This window comes from Malaclemys terrapin, chromosome 9 (assembly GCF_027887155.1).
Source record: "Malaclemys terrapin pileata isolate rMalTer1 chromosome 9, rMalTer1.hap1, whole genome shotgun sequence".
Lineage (NCBI taxonomy): Eukaryota > Metazoa > Chordata > Testudines > Emydidae > Malaclemys > Malaclemys terrapin.
Genome location: NC_071513.1, coordinates 457,348 through 483,249, shown reverse-complemented (window position 1 = coordinate 483,249; position 25,902 = coordinate 457,348). Strand labels below are relative to the sequence as shown.

At 57.6% G+C, this 25,902-nt stretch overlaps 1 protein-coding gene across 3 annotated transcripts; it reads left to right on the top strand.

Moving 5' to 3' along the window:
- Nucleotides 1-890: 890 nt before the first annotated feature.
- On the top strand, nucleotides 891-17,860 carry GJB1 (gap junction protein beta 1). 3 transcript variants are annotated; one of them, XM_054040494.1, is made up of 3 exons: nucleotides 891-1,484; nucleotides 1,885-2,024; nucleotides 16,523-17,860. In XM_054040494.1, the coding sequence occupies exon 3, from the start codon at nucleotides 16,535-16,537 to the stop codon at nucleotides 17,372-17,374; it is 840 nt and encodes a 279-aa protein (XP_053896469.1). In that variant the 5' UTR covers nucleotides 891-1,484; nucleotides 1,885-2,024; nucleotides 16,523-16,534; the 3' UTR covers nucleotides 17,375-17,860. The 3 variants fall into 3 exon arrangements, with proteins under 3 accessions (XP_053896469.1, XP_053896468.1, XP_053896470.1); XM_054040493.1 differs by lacking the exon at nucleotides 1,885-2,024; XM_054040495.1 differs by lacking the exons at nucleotides 891-1,484; nucleotides 1,885-2,024 and adding an exon at nucleotides 14,367-14,676.
- Nucleotides 17,861-25,902: the final 8,042 nt, after the last annotated feature.

The following is a 25,902-nucleotide window of genomic DNA, read 5'->3' as shown; positions in this document are numbered from 1 at the left end:
CAGCTAATCCCACCTCCCACCTCTCCTAATGCTAACCCCCACCTGCCCCCCGACACAGCCCCCCGACCCCCTCAGACACAGCTCCACAGCCAGCTCCCGATGTCCCTGATACAGCCCCCCGACAGCTCTCCATCCAGTTCCCCAATGCCCCTGAGACTGCCCCCCAGACAGCACCGCCCCAGACACAGCCCTCCCAACCTGAACAACCTGCTGCCCCCCACAGCACACCCAATATGACTCCTCAGCTCTAACCCACCCACAGCCCCCCAATCCCCAACCACCCTACCTAATACAGCCCCTTCTAACACAATCCTCTATCCCACACACTCCTTCAACCTCCCCCCACGCCTAACCAGCCCCATAGCTCCCCTACCCAACTGCCCTTCCAAACCAACTCTAACCCAGTCACCCCCAATGACCCACACACAGCCCCCTCAAACCAACACAGCCCCCCAACTTCTCCTGCCACCTCGTCCCTCCCAACCCCCTCCTGCCCCACACCAAGTTGGCCCCCCACCAAGCCATGTCGCCTGAAGGCTGGGAGCTGGGTCCCTAGCTGTGCTGGGTGCGGGGAGGGCCCAGCTGCCCCAGGAGCAGAGGGCCTGGCTCAGTGCCCGGCCGCCGAGCTGAGATGAAGGCTGGTGCCGAGTTTGGAAGCTGCATTTCTTGCTGTTCCCTCCTGGGCCAAACAGGAGCCAGGGTCCGGAGGTCACCAAGTGCCAGGGCAGGCAGAGGTTGCATAGGCTGCTTTTGGCTCTGTGTTCAGCTGCAGAGACCTTGGAGCTGGGTGCAGGCCCCAGTGTCCGAGTTAATCGGTTACAGCCTGTATTTGCCTTTGCAGCTGTCCACGGCAGGGTTGGACTTGTTGAAATTCAGCGTCCCAGGGAAGCCGGGAGGGCCTGGGCCGAGGCACCGAGTACTGGGCGATATTTGGCCGTGCGGACCCCGCCAGCCATTGTCATGGGGAGACAGGAGAGGCTCATGGGCTAGGGGGTCCCTGCCTGGGGGCCCTGCCGGGAAACTCGGGCTGCTGCAGCCCCCAGCTGGAGTCAAGTCCAGGCCCTCCCATGCTCTCCTGCAGGTGGGCCTGGCACTGCCAGCTCTGGGCTCTCCCCTGCCTGAGGAGTCCAAGCTCAGCAGTTAGTTCTGGTGCAGCTGCCCTGGTGTGGGGCGGGGGGCACGTGGCTTGTGGCTGACCAGGGAAGGGCTGTGGCAGTCAGTGGGTGCGGGCCTGTCTGCCTGGCCCAGAGAGGGGATCCTGCAGAAAGGCAGGGCTGGCAGCCAAGTGGCACAGCTGGACACACCTGAGGCTGTTTACCTGGAAAGTGAGCAAGGCTGGATGGCGTCAGCCCCACTCCCCGGCTGATTCCGAGGGCTGGCCTGTGCGGCAGGGGAGGGCCAGTATAAAGGTCCCAGCGCTGCTGAAGCACGGCACTTGCAAGAGGATAATTGCACAGTGCCCTACCTGTTCCTCGGTGCCAGCGGTGAGTCTGGGGCCCTTCTCCACAGCACGCGCTGCCTCAGCCTTCTCCAGAGGCTGGCCCCCACTCCCACCCCCTGGGAGCGGGCTCTGGCTCCAAGCTCTCCATGCTGCCCCAAGAGCCTTAGGCAAGGGGTCCCGGAGGTAACCTCCCTAGCTGAGGGGTCTCCTTTCCACAGCCCAGCCCAGCTGAGGCAAGCTCTCCCCTCCTTCAGGGCTGGATGAGAGGTCTCTTCCCTCCCCTGTCCCTTCGCCAGCTGGAGGAGCAGTTTGGGTAGGCAGGGAGCGGAGGGTGGTGTTGGCCAGCTTTCTGCCAGGGATGTGGGAGGAAAGGCGCTCGCCCCCTGGGTGCCAGTGGCAAGGGGGGCCCAGGCAGAGTTAAAGGGGTTCTGCTGCTTTTCCAGGCTTTCATTGTGGGGGTGAGCGCGGCTTCACCTGGACTCTCAGCCACAAGCGAGAGTGTTTTCTGCTCCGTCTCCACCACACTCCGCCGGCTGCCCTGACCGGGGAGCCGTGGCTGCCCCAATCGTGAGCCAGGAGGCATGTGAGTGGATTTACACCTCCTCTGTGGCTCCCCCTGTAACGCAGTCCCTGCTGAGGCCCGTTCTCCAGCCGCTTTTACCATATGGGCAGCTAGCTCACAAATGCCCCGAAGGGCTCTGAAGCCCTCTGAAGCCCCAGCTACAGTCCCAGCTCAAGGGCGCTAAGCACCATCCAGCAGCTCCTGGGGGCGGTGCAGATTCCTCGGCGTGGCTGCTGGATTTTCCCAGCCATGGAGCCTGGGGCCAGAGGAGACAAACCTCAGATCCAGCCTGCTCCTCGCCTAGGGGCCTCCAAGCCTGCTGTTCCCACATCCGACACCCACCCCACGCTCCTCGGGCAGATGGGCCACAGCTGAGCCTTGGTGCCACTTCAGCTGCCAACCCCAGAATGATGCCCAGCACGCGCTGACCCTCTGGGGGCAGGGCTCCCCCCTCCCATCGCTGCCCAGCGCCCGCTGACCCTCTAGGGGCAGGGCTCCCCCCTCCCATCCCTGCCCAGCGCCCGCTGACCCTCTGGGGGCAGGGCTCCCCCTCCCATCGCTGCCCAGCGCCCGCTGACCCTCTGGGGGCAGGGCTCCCCCCCTCCCATCGCTGCCCAGCGCCCGCTGACCCTCTGGGGGCAGGGCTCCCCCTCCCATCGCTGCGCAGCGCGCGCTGACCCTCTGGGGGCAGGGCTCCCCCTCACATCGCTGCCCAGCGCCCGCTGACCCTCTTGTGGGACATCCTGGGCCATTTCCCAGCATGCTCCAGTTGCTTTCCAAGCAAAATCCTTCCCTCCCGTGCTGCCCCATGTGGCGCCTGGGCTGGGGAACAATGGGGCACAGACCCACACCAGACTAGAAGCTGGGGTCTCTTCTTAGTCGCTGGGCCATTTCCAGTGAGACAGCCTGAGCGCTCACCAACCCTCTGTGCCGCCCCAGCAGGCAGGGTCCCTTGGTGGCCATCGCAGCCCCAAAGCAAGAACTCAGCTGCACTCTGGCATGGACCTGCCGTGGCTGGGGGAGAGGCGCCCCTCCCCACCAGCCCCAGCACAGACCTGCCCCGGACTTGCTGCAGCCGGGGGAGAGGAGGCCCCCTCCCTCAGCCTAGCCCAGGCCCGCCGGAGCTGCCACAGCTGGGGAGAGGAGCCTCTCCTCCTGCCTGCATCCCAAAACCCTCATCCCTGTTCCGCACCCCCCAGACCCCAACTCTCTGCACCAGCCCTGAGCCCCCTCCCACAGCCCAAACCCCTTGACCCCACCTAGGGTTACCATATTTCAGCAAGCAAAAAAGAGGATGGGAGGAGCCCCGCCCTAGCCCCTCCCACTTCCCGCCCCCCCAGAACCCCCAACCCTCCCCCCGTTCCTTGTCCCCTGACTGCCCCCTCCTGGGACCCCTGCCCCTAACTGCCCCCCAGGACTCCACTCCCTATCTAAGCCTCCCTGCCTCTTGTCCCCTGACTGCCCCAACCCTTATCCACACCCCCACCCCCAGACAGACCCCTGGGACTCCCACGCCCCATCCAACCACTCCCCACCCCCTGACAGCCCCCCCCCAGAACTCCCAACCCATCAAACCTCTCTGCTCCCTGTCCCCTGACTGCTCCGATCCCTCTCCCCACTCCTGCCCCCTTGACAGCCCCCCCCAGAACTCCCAACCCATCTAAACCTCTCTGCTCCCTGTCCCCTGACTGCTCCGATCCCTCTCCCCACTCCTGCCCCCTGACAGCCCCCCCAGAACTCCCAACCCATCTAAACCCCTCTGCTCCCTGTCCCCTGACTGCTCCGATCCCTCTCCCCACTCCTGCCCCCTGACAGCCCCCCCCCAGAACTCCCAACCCATCTAAACCTCTCTGCTCCCTGTCCCCTGACTGCTCCGATCCCTCTCCCCACTCCTGCCCCCTGACAGCCCCCCCCAGAACTCGCAACCCATCTAAACCTCTCTGCTCCCTGTCCCCTGACTGCTCCGATCCCTCTCCCCACCCCTGCCCCCTGACAGCCCCCCCCAGAACTCCCGACCCATCTAAACCCCTCTGCTCCCTATCCCCTGACTGCTCCGATCCCTCTCCCCACCCCTGCCCCCTGACAGCCCCCCCCAGAACTCCCGACCCATCTAAACCCCTCTGCTCCCTGTCCCCTGACTGCTCCGATCCCTCTCCCCACTCCTGCCCCCTGACAGCCCCCCCCAGAACTCCCGACCCATCTAAACCCCTCTGCTCCCTGTCCCCTGACTGCTCCGATCCCTCTCCCCACCCCTGCCCCCTGACAGCCCCCCCAGAACTCGCAACCCATCTAAACCTCTCTGCTCCCTGTCCCCTGACTGCTCCGATCCCTCTCCCTACTCCTGCCCCCTGACAGCCCCCCCCAGAACTCCCAACCCATCTAAACCTCTCTGCTCCCTGTCCCCTGACTGCTCCGATCCCTCTCCCCACTCCTGCCCCCTGACAGCCCCCCCCCAGAACTCCCAGCTCCCCACCCCCCTGCTCCTTGTCCCCTGACTGCCCCTTCCTGGGACCCCTGCTCCTAACTGCCCTCCAGAACCCCACCCCTAAGCCTCCCTGTTCCTTGTCCCCTAACTGCCCCCTCCTAAGACCCCCCCCCCAACTGCCCCCCAGGACCCTACCCCCTACCTGTACCCTGACTGCCCAAAACTTTCTCCACCCCCCCCAAAAGCCCCCCCCCCCCCGTTTCTTGACTGCCCCCTCCAGAACCTTCCTGCCCCCGGTCCCCCTTACCCTGCTGCTCAGAACAGGGTGTTGGGCTCTGTGCAGCCGAGCCGGACACGTGGCTGCGCTCCCCAGCACAACAAAACCCGGTCCCTGGCCCTGCACAACAAAACCCGGTCTGGCCCTGCACAGTGCTGCCGGACCGGGTTGCAGGAGAGGCCAACTCAGAATGCAGGGCGGCTCCGGCTCCTCTACAGCTGCTCAGGAGTCCAGCCCGGGATTTTTCTGCAGCCCTCCCAGCCGCTCGCTCTGCCGGGGGAGGGGGAAATCCCGGACATTGTGAGTGCTTTACAAATTCCCCCCGGACGCTATTTTTAGCGCGAAAAGGAGGACATGTCCGGGTAAATCTGGACGAATGGTAACCCATACCCCACCTCAGAGCCTGCCCCCCTGCATTCCAACCCTGTGCCCCAGCCCTGAGCCCTCTCCTGCACCCTGAGCCCCTCATCCCCCACCCCACCCCAAAGCCCACACCCCCAGCCAGAATCCTCACCCCCCTGCACCCCAACCTTCTGCCCCAGCCCTGAGCCCCCTCTCACACCTCGAACCTTTCATCCCCACCCCCATCCTAGAGTCCACACCCCCAGCCAGAATCCTCAACCCCCTGCACCCCAACCCTCTGCTCCAGCCCTGAGCCCCCTCCCACACTCTGAACCCCTCAGCCCCACCCCCACCACATGAATTTTGTTATGTGCTCCAATATGAAGGTCATGTGTCACACATCACCTCCATAGTGGTGCACATAACAAAATTAATTCCACACGTGAACATAACAAAGTAGAGGAAACACTGCCCACAAGGACTCTAAGGTGACCAGCAGACAGGTTTACAGCTGCCCAAGAGAGGCAAGTTATTTGATGCTTTAGGGATGAGGTCCTTTCCCTTTCCTTTAGCTGGGTCTAGTGGGCATTTCCTGGGTTTATTATAATACTGTGGTTTGTCTACAGCTCAGATTGATCCAAAAACAGCTTTAACTCTGACCCCCATTAGGGCCTGTCTCCTAGTCAGCCATTCACCACCCCTTGCAGCCAGCCACCGGGTTCTTCAGCAGCAGCAGTGTCTGCATGATCACAAACATCCCCTCACGCTACACGTACTGCCCTGAAAAGCCCCCGCTACTGCCTGAGAGCGCCCCACATCCTGGGCCAGCTCCGCCTACGGCAGTGGACCTCATTGTGACGAGGGACACAAACCGCTCTAGCCTTGGAGTGCCCGAGACAAGGACGCCTGCTGCAGCTCAGCCCCAAGGCTCTGTCCCTGTGTACACACTCAGGCCTGCACCCAGCGTGAATGAAACTGCCCGTGTGGACTCTCTGAATTCAGCTGAAGCCTGGCTTGTATCAGTGGGGAAGTGAGCTAAGCTACATTGGTACAAGCCAGGTTTACACTGAATGCAGAGCATCCAGGCAGGGCCTTGTACCTTGTGCCTGATTGACAAAAGGGGAGATTTTAAACCAGAGCAACTTTGAACATGGACTAGTCCCACTTCTATTTCACTGCACAGGAATAAGGTGGTTACTTATAGCCCATCATTTTTTTGGGAGACTCTTGAAAAGGATTGTTTATGCTCTGCAAAATCCCATACAGGCTCAACACATCAGCTCCTTCTCCCATAAATAGAACGCTTTGGCAACAGGGCAGTTAGTAGCTAGAGAACAAGGGTGGACAACATCTCTGTCTCTTTGAGCCCCAGGATTGTCATTACCCTGTTAAATCTACACGAGGGGCCTCGGCTTATCAAGCGACAGGCAATTGTGGGGTGCCAGAGATCTAACCTCCGTTATGGGACAGTCTGGGAAAACCAGCACTGCCCGGGGAGGCTTCCGAAGAGCACGGCCATCTCTACGGGGCGAAGAACACTCGGTCACACCTTTGTAAGGACACCAGCCACGTAGCAGGGCCACCCCCTTGTGCACAGAATGGCGCTGCAAGTACCCTAGCGCTCCCCTCCCCCCACCCCCAATTCTTGGTGACTTGGCCCCCCAGCTCAGCCACAAGAGGCGCCCCACCCCACACCCCGTTGGGGTATCAAAGTCCAAACCAAGCCAGTTTCCTGCCCCAGCGTAAGCTAGACACAGCCTGGCTTCCTGAGGGTCTCGCTTCTCTGCATCTCTTTTTAGCCCAACCTCTGGACTCAGCCCTCCTGAGCCTCGTGGGGCAGCCTCCCTCCTGGGCTGTGCGGGAGCCCCACAAGAACCCTCGTCAGAGGGCTCCCCAGCCTGGGAACTCTCTGTTTAGAGCTGCCTGCCCTCTTCTCCTTCCCAGGGCCTCTCCCTGCACAGCTGGGCTCCCTCCCACTGGCAGCCCTGCTCACTTCGCAGCAAACTCCACCACTTTCCCTCTCCCCTCTCGGCCTCTCCCAGGGCTCCTCCTTGGCCTCAGGCCTGGGCGCAAACGTTCTCCCTTGGGGCAGGGTGTCACGGACTCACAGATCGTGCCCACTCTTGGCCCTGTGTGGTCCGTGGGGGGTGCCCCTTCCAGTGCGACAGCTCTTCTCGGGGGCCCACTCTCTCTCAGGGTCAGGCCCCTCCACCTCCTGGATCCGCACCTCTCTGAGCCTTAGCACGTCTGTCTCTGCCGTGGGCCCCCTCAGGGAGTCCACTTGCTCTGGACCCCCGGGGCCTCCACCCCCGAAGGGGTTGATGCAACCCTGTTCTCTAGCCCGGAGTGACTCCTAGCCAGCGTAAAACAGGAGGATTTATTGAGAGTTGAACACAGCACAGGAAACTCTCAGGGCCTCAGGCCTGGCCTCCCTCAGCCCAGCACATCCCAGTCTCCCTGCATCCAGGTGGGCTCTGCCTGCTCCCCCTCTCCAGCCCAGAGCCCCCCTGATCCCAGCTGGGCATCTGAGATCACCGGCTCTAGGCCTCTGTTCATTGTCTTCTCTCCAGGTAAACAGAGTTGTAAACCTGGGCCTTCTCTCCTCGCTTCTGTCCTCTGGCTGGAACCGGCTGGTTAGGTCACAGGGTCCTCACTCTGCAGCCCATTGTCCGCCCACTGGCCAGAACCGGCTGCGTCTCCTCAGCTGGGCCTCCGGGTCGCCAGTCACTGGGGTATCCATCCTCCCGGCCATCGGCTGGGTCCCCGAGTCCTCTGTCCAGTCCTCTGCAAAACACACTCCCTCTCCCTTCACCTCGTTAAACCAGTAACACCCAGGGAAACTGGGTCCCACCCCCTCCGCATGCAAACCATTGAAACTCCACAGAAAACAAGAAAACCTCCCACTACGTCACACAGGGTAAGCCCAGTCCTGCTTTCCAGGGCTTTCCCTTGGCCCCCCGGCGTTGGGGCTCTGCTGGGGCATCTCAGCCTGCAGGTCTCTGCCCAGCTCCCCCTCACCAACCCACTGGCTGCCCGTCCATTTCTGTCTCCCGCACGCCCGGATGGGCCCCTTGTCCCCTGACCCTGTGGGGTGGTGGGCTGCATCTGGCACAGGGGCAGCCCCGGAAGGGCCAGCTCACCCTGTGACATGTCTCTGTCCTGGCGGATGCTGTCCCATGGGCACATGGGGATTACGTCTGCCAGAGGCAGGCGATGGGCCGAGATGGGCCATTGGCCTGCAGCAGTCAGGGTTCAGGTATGTTCACACCTCTTGGGCTGTCTAGGAACCGGCTTCTCACTGGGCCCTCCTCTGGCCAACGCCTCCTGTGGCCGGGACCATCCTGCGGCGGCAGCAGCTTGGTAACCCCCGCAGGGAACGCGGCGCGTGTTTGGGAGCAGAGTGCTCTGCTGTGGCCAGGCTGGTGCCTGGGGAAGCTCCCGGGACTTACCGCTGTGGCGTGCTGGCCCAGTCTGCACTGCTCCTTGCACTCCCTCAAGCCAACTCCTGCAACCTCAGCAAGCTGCCTCTGGGCTCTGCATGTGGGCTCCCTTAGCAAGGGCCATCTGGGCAATGCTGTGTCGGGCCCTCTAGCCCAGAGCCCCTGCCATGGGGCCAGTGCCAACACTGCCCCACAGAGCCTGGGCGTGCTGGAGCTGGGTCGTGGCTGGCCTGCAGTCCTGCTCCTCATGCTGTGCTCCACGAGGTGCATTCCCAGCTCTGCCCCGCAGGGCGGGAAAGTTCCTGTCCCCACAAACCACGCAACAGCTGCTGGCTGGGGCATCCAGGCTGTCCCCGAACAGCACCTGTGAACAGCCACAGACCCACTCCCGCTCAGGGAACTGACCCTCGCTGGACCCACTGGCTGTGTTCCCCAGTGGCGCCCCAGCCTGCTTTCCATGCTGCCTTTGGACCTGTCTGCTCCAGCCTCTCTCAGGAGCAGGGAGACCCAAACGCTGAGCCCTGAAACCAGCGCCCAGACGGGTGCATCACGGACCCTGCCCTGCCCCCCGCTCATACAGATCTAGTTAGGGTGACCAGATGTCCAGCTTTTAAAGGTTTCAGAGTAGCAGCCGTGTTAGTCTGTATCCGCAAAAAGAACAGGAGTACTTGTGGCACCTTAGAGACTAACAAATTTATTAGAGCATAAGCTTTCGTGGACTACAGCCCACTTCTTCGGAGGCATCCAAAGAAGTGGAGGCTTATGCTCTAATAAATTTGTTAGTCTCTAAGGTGCCACAAGTACTCCTAGCTTTTAAAGGGACAGTCCAGTCTTTTGGGACCATTTTCTTCTATAGGCGCCTATTACACCCCACCCCGTCCTGTTTTTTTCACAGTTGCTATCTGGTAACCCTAGATCTAGTTAGTAACGCCTGAATTGAAAACACCAGTCCCTGCCCCGCTGCTATCATCGCCCAGCCCTGGCCCCGTCTAGCCTGCCCCACCCACTGGTATCGCTGGCCCGACTCCCTGCCTTCCCCCCCAGCCCATTCCCCCCCCCAAGGCTCCTCAGCCCACCTCCATCTCTCCCCCCCAGCTCCCCTGACTGACTCCACCCCCCAGGGGCGGCTCCAGGCACCAGCGCGGCAAGCACGTACCTGGGGCGGCAAGCCGCAGGGGGTGGCAGTCAGGGAGCCTTCGGTGGCACGTCTGTGGGAGGTCCGCCGGTCTCGTGGCTTCAACGGCAATTCGGCGGTGGGTACCCTGAATCTGCGGGACCAGGGACCTCCTGCAGGCATGCCGCCGAAGGCAGCCTGCCTGCCATGCTTGGAGCGGCAAAATACATAGAGCCGCCCCTTCCACTCCCACCTCCATCTCCCTCCCCACCCCCCGGCTGCCTCCAGAGTCCACCCCCGCCTCCATCTCTGCCCCGGCTTCCCTGCCTGCCTTCCCTGATGGTGTTGCCATGTGCGTGTGATGGGCACATCCCTCCCGCTCTCCAGCCCCCTTCCCTGGCGCTCTCTGTTCTGCAGGCAGAGCTACTCTTATGTGCATCTCAGCCCTCCCTGTCTCCTCGCTGCTAGCTCATTATTATGGCCACCTTAAAAGCGTCACGTCCCTCACTCTTCCAGCTCTGTGGCGCATGGCTCCTATGGGCTAAGTTTGTGCAGCATCTGGCCCGGCCGGGCCCATGGCGATAATACAAACAATTTTAACCCTTCTGCCGGTGCGGGGTCGGGGTCCGCAGCAAGGCGGGCTGGGTTCAGTTTTCTAGGGGTTCCTAAAGGGCCAACCTCAGCTCAGAAACTTGGGAACCTATACACCCCCCAGGGCACCTCTGATAGGCAATAGAGTCCGTCTCAAGCCCTGCGCCCATGGGTTCAAAACCAACCCTTGGCAGGAGGGGAGACAACACAATAAATGTGGGACAGCCTGCAAGTAATAATTCACTTACACCCCTTCAGTCAGACCCGGGGTCCCTCTCATTTGTTATGTCCATGTGCAGAATGAATTTTGTTATGTGCACCACTATGGAGGTGTTGAGTGACACATGACCTTCATATTGGAGCACATAACAACATTCCTGTGGCAGGGGTGGGGCCAAGGGGTTCACTGTGTGGGAGGGGGGGTCAGGGCTGGAGCAGAGGGTTGGGGTGCAGGGGGGGTGTGGGCTCTGGGATGGGGGTGGGGATGAGGGGCTCAGGGTGCAGGAGGGGGCTCAGGGCTGGGACAGAGGGTTGGGGTGTGGGCTCTGGGATGGGGTGGAGGATGAGGGGTTTGGGGTGTGGGAGGGGGCTCAGGGCTGTGGCAGAGGGTTGGGGTGCAGGGGGGTGTGAGCTCTGGGGTGGGGCCGGGGATGAGGGGTTTGGGGTGCAGGCTGCCCTGGGGCTGCAGTGGGGAGAGAGGACTCCCCCCAGTCCTCTCTCGCCGCAGCAGCTCGGGGCAGGGGGAGGGGCACCTCTCCCCCGGCTGCGGCAGGTCCACGCTGGGGCCCGGCGACGAAGGCACGTCTCCCCACCGTGAGCCCCTGTGCAGGGCTTCATAGGCAGCTGCACGGCTGCACAGCTCGTATGGAACTTAGGTCAAACCCTCCCGCCCCAGGTCCTTCCCAGCAGCCCAAGCTCAGGCCTTCCCCAGCCGCTGCACCTGGGTCACGGTGAGCAGCGGGGGCTGGTCCCCGTTTTCTGTCCTAGGTGGGGCAGCAGCTCCCCAGCTCACAAGAGTTATAGGTTCAATTGTGGGGCAGGGAGGTGACACCCCCATAGCCACGGCTGGGCTCTTGTGGCTGGTCTCTGGCCATCCAACTCCCCTGAGCTCTGCACCAGCCGTCAGCCTCAGGACAGGCCACCTGGAGTCACTGCGTAGCACAGGCACAGCGACAGTGACACCCGGCCTTTGCCAGCAAATCTCTCCCCCCCCTCGTTTCCCACCTGTGCCCAGCTCTTTCCAGCCGGGCCAGGCCAGAGCTCCATCCGAGTGACCCCAGCACAGCCAGGGCGGGTCTCTTGTCCCGCCCTTTCCCAAGAGAGTCAAGAGTGTTTTATTGCCCCCAAACTCAAAACTTACCTGTATTTTAACCAAAACAGCCCCAAATGCCACAGAACTGAAATGCAAATGAGGCCTGAACTCCGCAGTCAGCTCCCCAGCAGAGAGCCCCTCCACCCCCCATTGGAGCCCTGGCTCACCCTGTGGGGCCCCCTGCTCCCCCGGGTGCGATGGGGCGCTCCCTGCTCTCTAGGGCTCCAGAGCTTGCGGCTCCCACAAGAACTTCCTCCTGAACACGCTGCTGCTTGCTCTGCTCCTGCAGTCTGAGCCCTGCCCTGTCTCCCGTCCCCGGTGCTTGGGGCTCTTGGCAGAGCCCGGAGCTCCTCTCTAGAGAGCAGCTCAGGAGCCCGTAGGGGTGCCGGGGCGTGAGCAAGGAGCCGCGCTCCTCTGGCCTGGCTGGCTCTGCTGCCAGCAGATTCCAAAGGCCATTTTTGCTCTTCACACAACAGAGCAGCAAGGAAGCACACAGGTGTAGAGGAGTCCCATTACCCATGCCCCTCTCCCCAGGCCGTGCCGGCCTAGCCCCACACACACTCCTGTGCCAGAGGGGCTGTGGGCTTCTCAAACGCACAGCACAGCCAGGGCCACTGGAGGCTCACAAATTATTGACAGGAGACGCCCCAAGGCTCATGCAGTCCGACCTGCAGCAGGGGCAGGCTTTCCATGTGTCAGCATTGGGCTCGTGGCTCAGGCACCGAGCTGGGACTCAGCCCATCAATTCCCAGCTGTGCGACCCGGGAAGTCACTGACTCTACTGGTCCCCGCTCCCTGCTGGACAGGGCCGCCAGAGGGGCGGGGGGGGGCAAATGGGGCAATTTGCCCCGGGCCCCACAGGGGTCCCCACGAGAATATAGTATTCTATAATATTGCAACTTTTTTTTATGGAAGGAGCCCCAAAAATTGCTTTGCCCCAGGCCCCCTGAATCCTCTGGGCAGCCCTGCTGCTGGAGAGGGGTGCACATGCAGGAATGGCAGTACCCAGCAAGAGGGACACGAGAGAGGCAGCTCTCCCATGCCTGCAGAGCTGTCTGGCAAAGCCGTGATGTTCCCCCCTGCGTGGCAGACGCCCGTCTCTTGCTGCACAGGGGGATGGCTGTTCTTGGCCTCTCACGGCTCGCGCTGCAGCAGAGGGCATGACAATGCGAGGCCTCGGGTGGCCCCAGAACAGAGGCTCCTGGGTGCCCAGCTGGGACACCGGGCTCTGGCACAAACTGTGTTCTCGTTCCAAGAAGGAGCTGCCAGTTGCCAGATGTTTGTCAGAAGCCACTAGGCAGTGACTGATGCCAACTCTGCACCATGGCGAGAAGCTGGCCTGCACTTCCCCTCAGCCCTCTGACCCACCTCCTGGCAGCAGCTGTGCACCTGAGCTCCCACAGCCAAGCACCTGAACTTCCCTGTTTAATGATGCTGGTTCTGGCGGGACACAACTGAGAGTGCCAATTCATGACAAATTGCTTAAACAGGGCAGTTACAGCCCAAGGCTGGGGTTTTTCCACCTCTAAGGCAAACCAAACCAGCCAGACTAAGAGGACTTTGGTTTTGCCCCACTGACTAACCACAAGTCACACAAGCAATTCCCTTAGACACTCTAGTTTCCCAGTATCACCACCAGTGCCACTCGTTATGGGGACAAATGGTTATGAAAACCAATACCCCACTAAAAGAAAAAAAGTTCTCCTGATCCCCAGGGACCAAGCCCCAGACCCAGGTCAATATACAAATCAGATCTTACCCACAAATCACGCTGTTGCCAATCCTTTAGAATCTAAAATCTAAAGGTTTATTCATAAAAGGAAAAAGATAGAGATGAGAGCTAGAATTGGTTAAATAGAATCAATTACACACAGTAATGGCAAAGTTCTTGGTTCAGGCTTGCAGCAGTGATAGAAACTGCAGGTTCAAATCAAGTCTCTGGAACATCCCCAATTGGGATGGGTCATTCAGTCCTTTGTTCAGAGCTTCAGTTTGTACAAAGTCCCTCCAGAGGTATGAAGCAGGATTGAAGACAAGATGGAGATGAGGCATCAGCCTTTTATAGTCTTTTCCAGGTGTAAGAACACCTCTTTGTCCTTACTGTGGAAAATTACAGCAAAATGGAGTCTGGAGTCACATGGGCAGGTCCCTGCATACTTTGCTGAGTTACAAGGCATATCTGCCTTCTCTCAATGGGTCAATTGTATAGCTGATGGTCCTTAATGGGCCATCAAGCAGGCTAGGCAGAGCTAACACCAACTGTCTGGGATGTCACCCAGAAGCATAGCATAAGTTTGAAATACAGACAGTATAGAGCCAATATTCATAACTTCAACTACAAAATTGATACACACATATAGACAGCATAATCATAACCAGCAAACCCTAACCTTGTCTTAGACACTTCATTTGACCCCCTTTATACAAGATTTGGTGCCACTACAGGACTTTGGTTGCAACCATGTTCTATATGGTCCCAGTTCAAATCAATAACGTTACACCCTGGCTACATCCTGGCCTGCATCCGCCAGGGAGCTCTGGGTCCACGGCGAGCTGTCCCATCAGAGCGAGCCTGGCTTGTTCTCTGGGGCCTAGGGCCATGGCGAGCCCGGCTTGTTCTCTGGGCCCTGGGGGGGCTATGGCGAGCTGTCCCTTCAGAGCGAGCCTGGCTTGTTCTCTGGGTGAGCCGTCCCTTCATAGCGAGCCCGGCTTGTTCTCTGGGCCCTGGTGACAGTCACCTCTGCAGCAGGGGCGTGAGCTGGCGTCACCCTGAGGCAGCGTGAGGCTCTGGCCATGGGGGGGCAGTGGAGAGAGCACCCGGTGGGGTCCCTGGCATGCCAGGAGGGCAGAGAGCCAGACTCGTTCTCGTGGGCAAGGTGGGAGCGGGCGCGGGGCTGGGCCCGGCTGGAATGCAGGACACTGGCACTTTGTTTGGCAGGGGGTAGGCGGAAGTCAGGGCATTTGATCTGAATTCTACAGTGTGTTGTTCAGGGTCCCATAAAGGCCTCATTGTATGTGAATAGTTTATAAAGCAGCATATGACTTCCCAGTGCAGGGCAGCGGCAGATAGAGACAAGGGCAGGCAGCGCGGGGGGCTGAGCTGCGCAGAGACATGAGAGCTTAGCGGGGACCCTTCCGGGCTGCTCAGAAAGGACACACTCCTCACCACAAGGTAACACAGCCGCTACAGGCCCCGACCCATCTCCTGCTCCTGCCCCTCTGCAGAGCTCTGCACAGGGGTCAGTGGCGCAGGCGGAGCCGACGGGCAGAGGCAGGTGATGGCTGCAAGTCGCGTTTCTGGGTCTGTCTGGGGCTGGCAACCCCAGCAGGGGAACGGACGCTCGTCCGCTGGGCCCGCTGCGGCTGCTCCCAGTGCTCTGGCAGGGGACGGGGAGGTGTTGTTGGGGTCCTGGTGCCATTCTATTCTGATGGCCGGTGCAACGTTCTCCCCCGTCGTGGTGCTCTGGCTAGAGGTTGGGAGAAGGGGGCAGGCAGCAGGGGGCTGGGAGACGTCCTGGTGGAAGTGGGTGGCCCAGGTAACCCAGTCACAGCTTATCAGCAGAGCAAACAAGGGCTGGGGCTGTGTGGGGGGAGCGAGGGGCTGGCCCCAGGCAGGGCGGGAGCGCGCAAGGGTAACACGTGCCCTCACTTCCTGGCATGCAGCAAACAGCAGCAAAGGCCCATGCAGTTCCCTGGCCCCGTGGCACTTGGTGCATGCTGCTCCCTAGCAGGACGTGGGGTGAGCCAGGTGCCCTGGCCCTGGAGAGCACATCACCTGCTGCTGCTTAGTGCTCCGGCCCCAGCAACACCTTTTGGGGCTTGACCCTTCCTCAGCAAGCCACTGACCTGCCCAGATTGAGGCCCTCTGTCCTGCTGAGCTCTGTGCTCCTGCCCGGCCGGGCTGCGGGTGGAGAGCAGAGCCCCTGACTGTGCCCCATGCTGGGGGTCAGCAGCAATCAGCGCGCATGCCAGGGAAAGCTGCACCCCACCGCACTCCTCCCCACTCCTGAGGGGGAACAGCTGCCCACACTCCACCCCAGTCCTCCAGCCGCTGGCCCCAAATCCCACACCAGAGTGCCCTGGGCTCTGCAGGGTGAGGGAGTGCTGCAAATAATATGCAAATGAGCAATCCAATCAGCACAGACACCCCAGGCCCCAATCGCTACATGACATTCAATGTGTTCTAAGCTTCCCCTACCTCAGCTTCAGGGCGCTACAGCTGGGGGGTGGGGGGGGGCTGAAATCAGCAGGGCGAAGCTGGAGGGTCAGACAGCTGGGGCAAGGGCGGGGGGGGGGTTGGAGCTAGAGAGCCCCAGGAGGAGGGAGGGGATAAGCATATTAGTTGGATTCTCCTGTGAACGATCAGCCATGAGAGGGAACTATGTCGAGAATGAAAAGCCCATTGTTAGTGTAACCCAGACACCTCCTGGGTGTGGTGTCTGTCCCATCTAGTGGCACCGAGACCATGTAGAGAGATTAATGAGTTTGCTCCGCAGCCTTAGCTGAGCCAGTTGGCTTTTAGCTCATGCTGCAGAGGCCCCAGGTTTGATCCTGCCTGCCAACGACTGGGGTCTGTCTGTGTTACGTTAGGTTTCAGAGTTAACACTTCACTGAGGTGTCCGGATTAGTTCCCAGCTCCCTGTGCTCGTTTCAGGCTGCCTGCAGACTCTGGCAGAGAGCCTGGTGTTTGTTTCAAAGTGGTCAAAATTCTGCAGGCTTCCTTTACAGCATGAGGGCTAGAAACACAGACCAAGAGTGTCACTAGTGGTGACTCAGTGTGGGTGCCCACCTGCAGACAGCCAGGCCTAACATACAGCATGGTCGGCCCCCCAGCTACCACTGGCCAGGCTGTGCGGACACTCACATCAACAGAGGAAAGGGCTAAGTAAGAAGCACGGTGAATGCTGTCCCTGGATCCTCGACTGCTTTTGGCCTCTGGTCTCCAGTCCTCTCAGTCCACAGGGCCCATCTCTAGGGTCTCTGGGCTGCTAACCATCTCCTGCTGCTGTCTCTTGCAGGTGTGAGGCACGATGAATTGGGCAGGCCTCTACACAGTGGTGAGCGGCGTGAACCGCCATTCCACTGCCATCGGGCGCATCTGGCTTTCTGTCATCTTCATCTTCAGGATCATGGTGCTGGTGGTAGCAGCTGAGAGTGTCTGGGGGGATGAGAAATCTGCCTTCACTTGCAACACACAGCAGCCAGGTTGCAACAGCGTCTGCTACGACCACTTCTTCCCCATCTCCCACGTGCGCCTGTGGGCCCTGCAGCTGATCCTGGTCACCACACCCGCCCTGCTAGTGGCCATGCACGTGGCCTACCAGCAGCACCAGGAGAAGAAGCTGCTGGTGCTGACGGGGCACGGCGACACCAAGCACCTGGAGGAGGTGAAGAAGCACAAGATGCGCATCTCGGGCTCCCTGTGGTGGACGTACATCTGCAGCGTGATATTCCGACTCCTCTTCGAGGCCGTCTTCATGTACATCTTCTACATGATCTACCCTGGTTACCAGATGATCCGGCTGGTCAAGTGCGAGGCCTACCCATGCCCCAACACCGTCGACTGCTTCATCTCCCGGCCCACCGAGAAGACCATCTTCACTGTCTTCATGCTGGCCACCTCGGGCATCTGCATCATCCTCAACATGGCCGAGCTGGTGTACCTGGTGGTGCGGGCCTGTGCCCGCCGGGCCCAGCGGGACTCCAACCCCACATCGGGGAAGAGCTCCTTGTACGGCCACAAGCTCTCCACCGAGTACAAGCAGAATGAGATCAACCAGCTGCTGACGGAGCAGGACGGCTCCCTCAAGGACATGCTGCGCCGCAACCCGGGGCTGCAGGAGAAGAGCGATCGCTGCTCCGCCTGCTAGAGGCACCAGCCCCATTGGGTGGGGGCCCTGCCATGGCACAAGGCCCTTACCCCTCAGCCCTCCACCGGGAGCCATGGGGGACAGGCTCTGCAGGGAGACGAAGAGTATTGAACGGAGCCTGTTGGTACACTCATGACTGCCTGAGCTCCGGCCCTGGGACACTGCCAGCTTGTGCACAGGTGTCGTGCCAAGGCCTTCACCCCACACTGCCATGGGCCCATGGCCACGCACAAGCCCAGTCATCACACCCTGAAACCCGTCAGAAAGGCTGGGGCGGCTGCAGAGCGCTCGGAATTTGCCTTAGTTCATTGTGTGATGTCCCCCAAGCCCCACCGGTGCCCCCAACAGAGGCCCTGTCTCCTGCAGGGAAAGGAGCCATCCTCATTGCGGGGCCCAGCCCCCGTGGCTGCTGAGACAGAGGACACCAGGTGGGGCCTGGCAAGTGGAGTGTCGGAAATGTCGGCCATTAAAGCTGTGTTTTCAGGAGCTGCCTCTTTCCCTTTGTCACCTGGGGTTTGGTGAAGGCTCAGGATCCCCGGGGCGGCGGGACTGCAGGCCCCCCCCAAACCCTGCCAAGCCGGCCCACTGGGCCAGCTCCTTTCTGTCCTGCTGGGGGCTGGGCCAAGCACAGACTGAACAGAGAGCTGCATCCCCCCAAACACCTACCAAACCCTCCGGGCTTCTCACGGCAGCCAGGCCCTTCCCCTGTGTCCTGCATGGCAGTGTGGTATCCGGGGGCTGCTCGGACCCTGCCCAGCCCCGCAATGCTGCCAGAAGGCTGCAGACCGCCCAGGTTCTGTGAGCATACTGTGAGTGTCCATCTGTCCTGGGCTCACAGCTCCTTGGTCAGCATGGGATGCCTTTCCAGCAGCATGTGCAGCAGGACAGCTTTCTCCCCCAGGGCCAGGACCCATCTTGCTGCACATGCAAGTCCCAGACCCCTGTGCCCCCTGCCCCTGCTGGACGGGGCACACTCACAGGCCAGAGACCACTTCAAAGCCCAGCTCTGTGACATACCAGGGCACAATCCAGACTAGTTGGGGGCTGTGTCACCCCTGCCCTGCAACCTTGGGTGCCTTGCTGTAGCAGCTCCGACCCGGACTCTTCACAAACAGCCTCCAGCATGCAGGGCAGCCCCTGAGTGTCTGTGTGTGACTGCACCCAGCCAGCCACACCCTGGCTCTCACCAGCCTGGGTTACACTGCAGGGTGACCCCAGCACACCCCCAGTCCTGTACGTCCAGCCCTGGCCTGGACAGCAAATATATTAAATCCAATATTCCTTTAATGGAATAATATGCCAGTTAATTAGCTTAGATAGTTCTTCAGACACTTCACTTAAACACACTGGCTTAGATAAAACAGCCAAACATGTTTATTATCTACAAGGAGAGAGATTTGAAGTGAGTACAAGTAACACGGCATAAAAGTCAGAAATGATTAGAAGAAACTAAAGAGAAACCCTTTGTTGGTCCCTTGCTTAACAAACTACAGCAAGGTCAAGCAAAGCCTCTCACCACATGCTGCAGCAGATTACTGTCCAAATGCTCAGGTCAAGACCCTCCCCAGAGTCCAACAACTGCTTCCTTCTGCTCTTCAGGCACAGTAAATGTGATGGGGGGGGCACGTTGGGGTGTTTGGCCCTCCTGTTTATGGTTTCAGTCCCCCAAAAAACATTTCCAGTTGGTACCAGGAGCCAAAATGTCTAGATGGAAGGATGTTCCCTGCTGTTTTTTTCTCACCTGTTTGAGCTTCATTTCCCTCCCTGCTTGATGATTCTGTTTCCTGCTTAAATGCAAATGAAGCAGAGTGCGCTACTTTGTGTAGGACAGACCTGTCTGCCTGGGCTGGGCTGTGGGGTGTGGAACGTGTGCGAAGCACCATCCAGGGAAACCCTACCACTACACACACAATGGTGGCACATTTTACCAGGATGCTACTGAGCAGCAGATGAGTTTTCACAGGGCTCCTGTGCAAAGGTGATTCCAAGAGTGAGCAGGTGTGAATCTAGCCCCCACCCCCAGCCCTGTGGGTGGGGCATATTCACAGGCCAGGGATCCCCTGCAGCCCAGCCTACAGGTTGTGCCGCATAGGATAGAGTTGGGGCTCAGGGAAGACATCAAGGGACCCCCCCTCAGAAGTGGGAAGGGGGGCTGCTCCCTGCTAGCCTGGGGCTGGGGGGCAGGTGTGGGGGGTCTCAGCTGTATGTTTCTTTAATTTTCATGAGTAGTTTTCTCCCCTGGCTAGCTGGACATGGGGCCACTGAGGGGAGGGCAAAGGAGGCGCTAAGCCTTATGTGTGGGGGGGACACACACCATGCTGGAGAAGAGGATGGGGGTACCACGCTTGGGAGATCTCCATGCAGCTGAGGCAGTGGAGTGTGCTGGGTGCTGCGTGGTGTGGGTGTGACGTTATTGACATAAACTGGGACCATATAGATCATTGTTGCAACCAAGGTCCTGTAGTGGCACCCAAATCTTGTATAAAGGGGGTCAAATGGGGTGTCTAGGACAAGGTTATGGTTTACTGGTTATGATTATGCTGTCTATATGTATGTATCAGTTTTGTGGTTGAAGTTATGAGTGTTGGCTCTATACTGTCTGTATGGCAAACTTATGCTATGCTTCTGGGTGACATCCCAGACAAGCTGAGATTAGCTCTGCCTAGCCTGCTTGATGGACCATTAAGGACCATCAGCTATACAATGGACCCATTGAGAGAAGGCAGATACGCCTTGTACCTCAGCAAAGTATGCAGGGACTGGCCCATGTGACTCCAGACTCGATTTTGCTGTAACTTTCCACAGTAAGAACAAGGAGGTGATCTTACACCTGGAAGAGACTATATAAGGCTGATGCCTGATCTCCATCTTGTCTTCAATCCTGCTTCTTACCTCTGGAGGGACTTTGCTACAAACTGAAGCTCTGAACAAAGGACTGAATGACCCATCCCAGCTGGGGATGTATTCCAGAGACTTGATTTGAACCTGCAGTTTATTCCATCGCTGCTGCAAGCCTGAACCAAGAACTGTGCCATTACTGTATGTAATTGATTCCATTTAACCAATTCTAACTCTCATCTCTATCTTTTTCCTTTTATGAATAAACCTTTAGATTTTAGATTCTAAAGGATTGGCAGTAGCGTGATTTGTGGGTAAGGTCTAACTTATATATTGACCTGGGTCTGGGGCTTGGTCCCTTGGGATCAGGAGAACCTTTTTCTTTTACTGGGGTATTGGTTTTATAACCATTTGTCCCCATAACGTGTGGCACTGGCGGTAATACTGGGAAACTGGAGTGTCTTAGGAGATTGCTTGTGAGACTTGCGGTTAGCCAGTGGGGTGAGACCGAAGTCTTAGTCTGGCTGGTTTGGTTTGCCTTAGAGGTGGAAAAACCCCGGCCTTGGGCTGTAGCTGCCCTATTTGAGCAATTTGTCCTGAGTTGGCACTCTCAGTTGGGTTCCGCCAGAACCGCATTGTCACAGTGGCGTAGTCGGCAGGATCCACAGAACTAGGTCAATTAAGCTTTGGGTCAGAACCCCACGCTGTCCAAATTTGAGTTTTGGGATTGAGAGTTTTGTTGGTTAAAGAACTGCTGCAATGGCTGAGCAAAGAGCATATGAGGGACTTGGCAAAAAAGCCCTGGAAAATTTGTGTTCAGAAAAGAGGATATGCTTTAGAAAGAAAGCTACAAAGGAAGAACTGAGAAATCTGTTAATAGCCAGTGATCAGGGGGCAAGAGCACAGCCCTTACCTGAGGCTGCAGAAGATGCAGAAAAAATTAGGATGCAAAGGGTGACAAGTAAACTGCAATTTGAGCATGAACAGAAGCTAGCAGATCTTCGATTGCTGGAGAAGCAAAAAATAGCAGAATTAGAAAGAGAGAGAGAGAAGGAGGCTGCTGAGAGAGAGAAAGAAGCCGATCAAAGAAAGAAGGAGGCTGATGAGAGAGAAGAGAGAGCTCGTAAGGGACGTCTAGAGCTGCTCGCTGCTGAGCAGGAGACTCACAGGATGGAACAGGAGACGGCCAGACTTCAGCTCCAAGTAATGGAAGAGCGGAGAAAGTCATCCCCACCTGGTACTCCACCTCCCCCCCGCCATGAGAAAAACTGGGAAAGGATGTGTCCCATTTACAATGATACTGAGGATATAGAGGAGTTTTTGTCTACCTTTGAACGCCTCTGCAATCTGTACCAGATCCCCGAGGGTCAGCGAATGCCTGTCCTGCTGACCAGACTGACTGGAAAAGCCAGGGAGGTATTTAATGACTTGGGGGAACAAGAAGCCTTGGATTATGGGCAGTTTAAAGATTCTGTGTTAAGGCGATTCAAGGTTACTCCTGAATCTTACAGAGTTAAGTTTAGAGAGTTTAAAATGCCTAAGGATTGTACTTTTGTAGAATGTGCTCATAAGCTGATGGGTTTTGTTAAAAAGTGGGTTGTGGGGGCCAAGGCGCATGGGAGTTTTGAAAAACTGCTGGATTTAATAACTTTGGAACAGTTCTTAGACATTGTGCCGGACAATGTGAGAGCAGCTGTGTGTGACAGGGACCCTGAGTCAGTCCTACGGGCAGCAGAGATTGCGGATGCCCATACCCAAAACAGGGCTCGAGAAGGGTGTAAAACCCCGGGGAAAACTGATCACCATTCTCCCCAGTTCAAGAGGAGGGAAGGATTTAAAAATAAACCTGACTCTTCTAAAGGAGTTCAAGGGGGTCCGGGGGGTAGGAACTCACATCCCAGGACGGAACAGGTTACATGCTATCACTGTGGTATGCTGGGCCACATGAGACCAGACTGCCCGACACTGAAGGGCAGCCCAAAACCAGCAACCCCAAATGCCACGGCCAATGCTAACCCTGTTGTTGTAAACTCACAGGCAAGCCACACAGAGCCCAGCATTGGTGCCCTGTGTGCAAATGCTGTTTCTGTGGTCTCGGAAGAATCTGACCTTAAAACTCACATTAGAGCTAAATATGGGGGAAATAATGCAGAGTTTATTAGCAGTGCAGAAGTAAATGGAGTGAGGTGTATGGCATGGAGGGACACCGCAGCAGATATTACTCTGGTTAAAGCAAGTCTGGTCAGGAAGGAAGATTATTTGCCAGGTGAAGATGTAACTGTTGTAGCCTTATCTAAGTATTTTGTCAGGGTGCCTTTGGCTAAAATCCACCTGAAATGGAAGGGATTGGAGGGCACCATGGTTGTGGGAGTAAAAGACATAATCCCTAAGGATATTATGATTGGAAATGATATTAAAGCTATGGTCAGTCAAGTTAATACAAACCAGGCACAAGAGAGGATTGATCCTAAGGTTGTGCCTATGGAGGGTTTCTCCAAAAGTTTGTCTTTGGAAAGTAGCTGTTTGGCTGTGAATGGAGTTTCTGAATATCTATCTAATGTCTCAGAAGTAAATCTGGAATTAGATCAAGCGAAGGGAGAGGAGAACAAGGAGATTTTGGATGAGCCTAGGCAGTCTTGTGAGCTGATGGCTTTATCTAGTCAGCAGTTTGGGAAGGCAAGGAGAGTGGAAGATGAGTGTCCCTATACCTTGTCTGTTTCCTGTGCGAAGAATAGTGACAGTGAAGGAAATGTGCCTGTGTCTGTCAGGGGTATTGACTTGCCTATGGAGGAAGCTACCCCAGTCTCCAAGCAGTTGTCTGTGAACAGCCCGGTGTGCTGGGACAAGGGAAATGAAATCCCAAACTATATGTCCAGTAAAGAAAAATGCGTCTCCAGCTCTTTTTTGTCTGTGGAGCAGACAGAAGGTGCCTTTCGGCCTATGATGGTTGAGAGTAATTTAGTTGTCTCAGAGTTGGTTCTGGATTCAACTAAAGCCCAGGAAGGGAATGGTCCTAAGTTTGCATCTGCTGGGGAGAATGGCACCGTAGCTAGGTTGCATCCAGTTAGTGTCTTAGCAAAATCCCAGAGACCAGACAATTCTGATGCTTGTATTGGGCCTGTTGCTCATGTGTGGTTGGAGAAGGGTGCAACAACTCTGTCTGATCCGGGTGATACCCTAGCCAGGGCACAAGGAGAGCAGAAAGGTAATTTGGTTGTGTTACCTACGGACAGTTTAACAACTTGTAGCAAAAAGGAAAAAATTCCTAAGCTGGTGTGTGGCAAAGAGAAGGGAAGTATTTCTAACCTTTTAACTAAGGCCTGGTCTACACTACGGGTTTAGGTCGACTTTAGCAGCGTTAAACCGAATTAAGCCTGGACACGTCCACACAACGAGGCCCTTTCTTTCGAATTAAAGGGCCCTTTAAACCGGTTTCTTTACACCACCTCCGACGAGGGGATTAGCGATAAAACCGGCCTTTGCGGGTCGGAATTGGGGTAGTGTGGACGGAATTCGATGTTATTGGCCTCCGGGAGCTATCCCACAGTGCTTCATTGTGACCGCTCTGGACAGCGCTCTCAACTCAGATGCACTGACCAGGTAGACAGGAAAAGACCCGCGAAGGTTTGAATTTCATTTCCTGTTTGCCCAGCGTGGAGAGCACAGGTGACCACGCAGAGCTCATCAGCACAGGTAACCGTCATGGAGTCCTCCCAGGATCGCAAAAGAGCTCCAGCATGGACCGAACGGGAGGTACGAGATCTGCTCGCCATATGGGGAGATGAAGCAGTGATAGCTGAACTCCGTAGCAGTAAAAGAAATGGAAAAGTATTAGAAAAGATCTCCAAGGCCATGAAGGACCGAGGCCATAACAGGGACACACAGCAGTGCCGCGTGAAAATTAAGGAGCTAAGGCAAGCCTACCACAAAGCCAGAGAAGCAAACGGAAGGTCCGGGGCAGAGCCGCAAACTTGCCGCTACTACGCGGAGCTGCATGCGATCCTAGGGGGTGCAGCCACCACTACCCCAACCGTGTGCTATGACTCTCTCACTGGAGAAACACACAGGGAAGACGGTTCGGGGAACGAGGAAGATGACGATGGAGGTACTGTAGGTAGCTCACAGCAGCAAGGAAGCGGAGAAACCGGTTTCCCCAACAGCCAGGATATGTTTGTGACCCTGGACCTGGAACCAGTAACCCCCGAACTCACCCAAGACCCTCAGGGCACACAGGAGACCTCTGGTGAGTGTAACTTTGTAAATATTTGTAAACATTACAAAAAAAAAGCAAGCAAGTCTGTTAACGTGTATGGGGATGGGGCGGAAATCCTCCAGGGACATCTCCAGAAAGCTCTCCTGGTTGAAATGGGGTGATTTTATTAAGGGGGACATTCAGAGGCGCCCGTTCCTGCTCTTCTGACCAGAAATGTTCCCCGCTGTTAACCACGCGGTGGGGGGGAGGGGTGAAGTGATCATCCCAGAGAATCGTGTGTGTGTGTGTGGGGGGGGGTGGTTTACTTGTGTTTGTGCCGCATGTTAACCGGGAAACCGCAGCCCCCTCCTTTTACATTGAAACCCCATTTTAAATGGACAACCCAATTCATCCTTGATATGGGAAATGCGCTGCTGTTTGCAACCTTTCCCGCATGTTAAGAAGGTTAAAAAAGCCAAAACACTGTGGCCTACGATGGCTGCCTGCAAGCCGAAATATGCGACCTTGTAATGAAAGAGTGTACCCATTGTTCCCTAAAATGTGTCCTTTTTAACCACCTCTCCCTTCTCCTCCACCAGCTGCAAATGTTTCTCCTTCGCAGAGGCTCGTGAACATTAGAAAGAGAAAACGTAAGACGAGGGACGAGATGTTCACGGAGCTGCAGATGTCCGCCCAGGCTGATAGAGCACAGCAGAATGCGTGGAGGCAGTCAATGACGGAGATGAGAAAAGCCCAATATGAACGAGAGGAGAGGTGGCGGGCTGAATCGCGGGAAGAACAGAGCAAGTGGCGGGCTGAAGACGATAGGTGGCGTCAGCTTGCAGACAGACGGCAAGAGGCAATGCTCCGTCTGCTGGAGCATCAAAGTGATATGCTCGAGCGTATGGTTGAGTTGCAGGAAAGGCAGCAGGAGCAGAGACCGCCGCTACAGCCCCTGTGTAACCAACAGCCCTCCTCCCCAAGTTCCATAGCCTCCTCACCCAGACGCCCAAGAACACGGTGGGGGGGCCTCCGTCCACCCAGTCACTCCACCCCAGATGATCGCCAAAGCATCAGAAGGCTGGCCTTCAATAAGAGTTAAAGTTTTAAAATGCAGTGTGTCCTTTTCCATCCCTCCTCCCCCACCCATCCCAGGCTACCTTGGCAATTATCCCCCTACCTCTGTAAGGAACTAATAAAGAATGCATGAATGTGAAAAAACAATGACTTTATTGCCTCTGCAAGGGGGAGGGGAGGGTGGGGTGGGGTGGTTGGTTTACAGGGAAGTAGAGTGAACCGGGTCGGGGGGGGGGGGTTGGAGGGTTCATCAAGGAGAAACAAACAGAAGTTTCACACAGTAGCCTGGCCAGTCACAAAACTCGTTTTCAAAGCTTCTCTGATGCGCACCGCGCCCTGCTGTGCTCCTCTAACCGCCCTGGTGTCTGGCTGCGCGTAATCAGCGGCCAGGCGAGTTGCCTCAACCTCCCACCCCGCCATA

Excerpts from the sequence above, each read along its gene's own strand:
- GJB1 (XM_054040493.1), top strand. The coding sequence starts at position 16,535 with ATGAATTGGGCAGGCCTCTACACAGTGGTGAGCGGCGTGAACCGCCAT.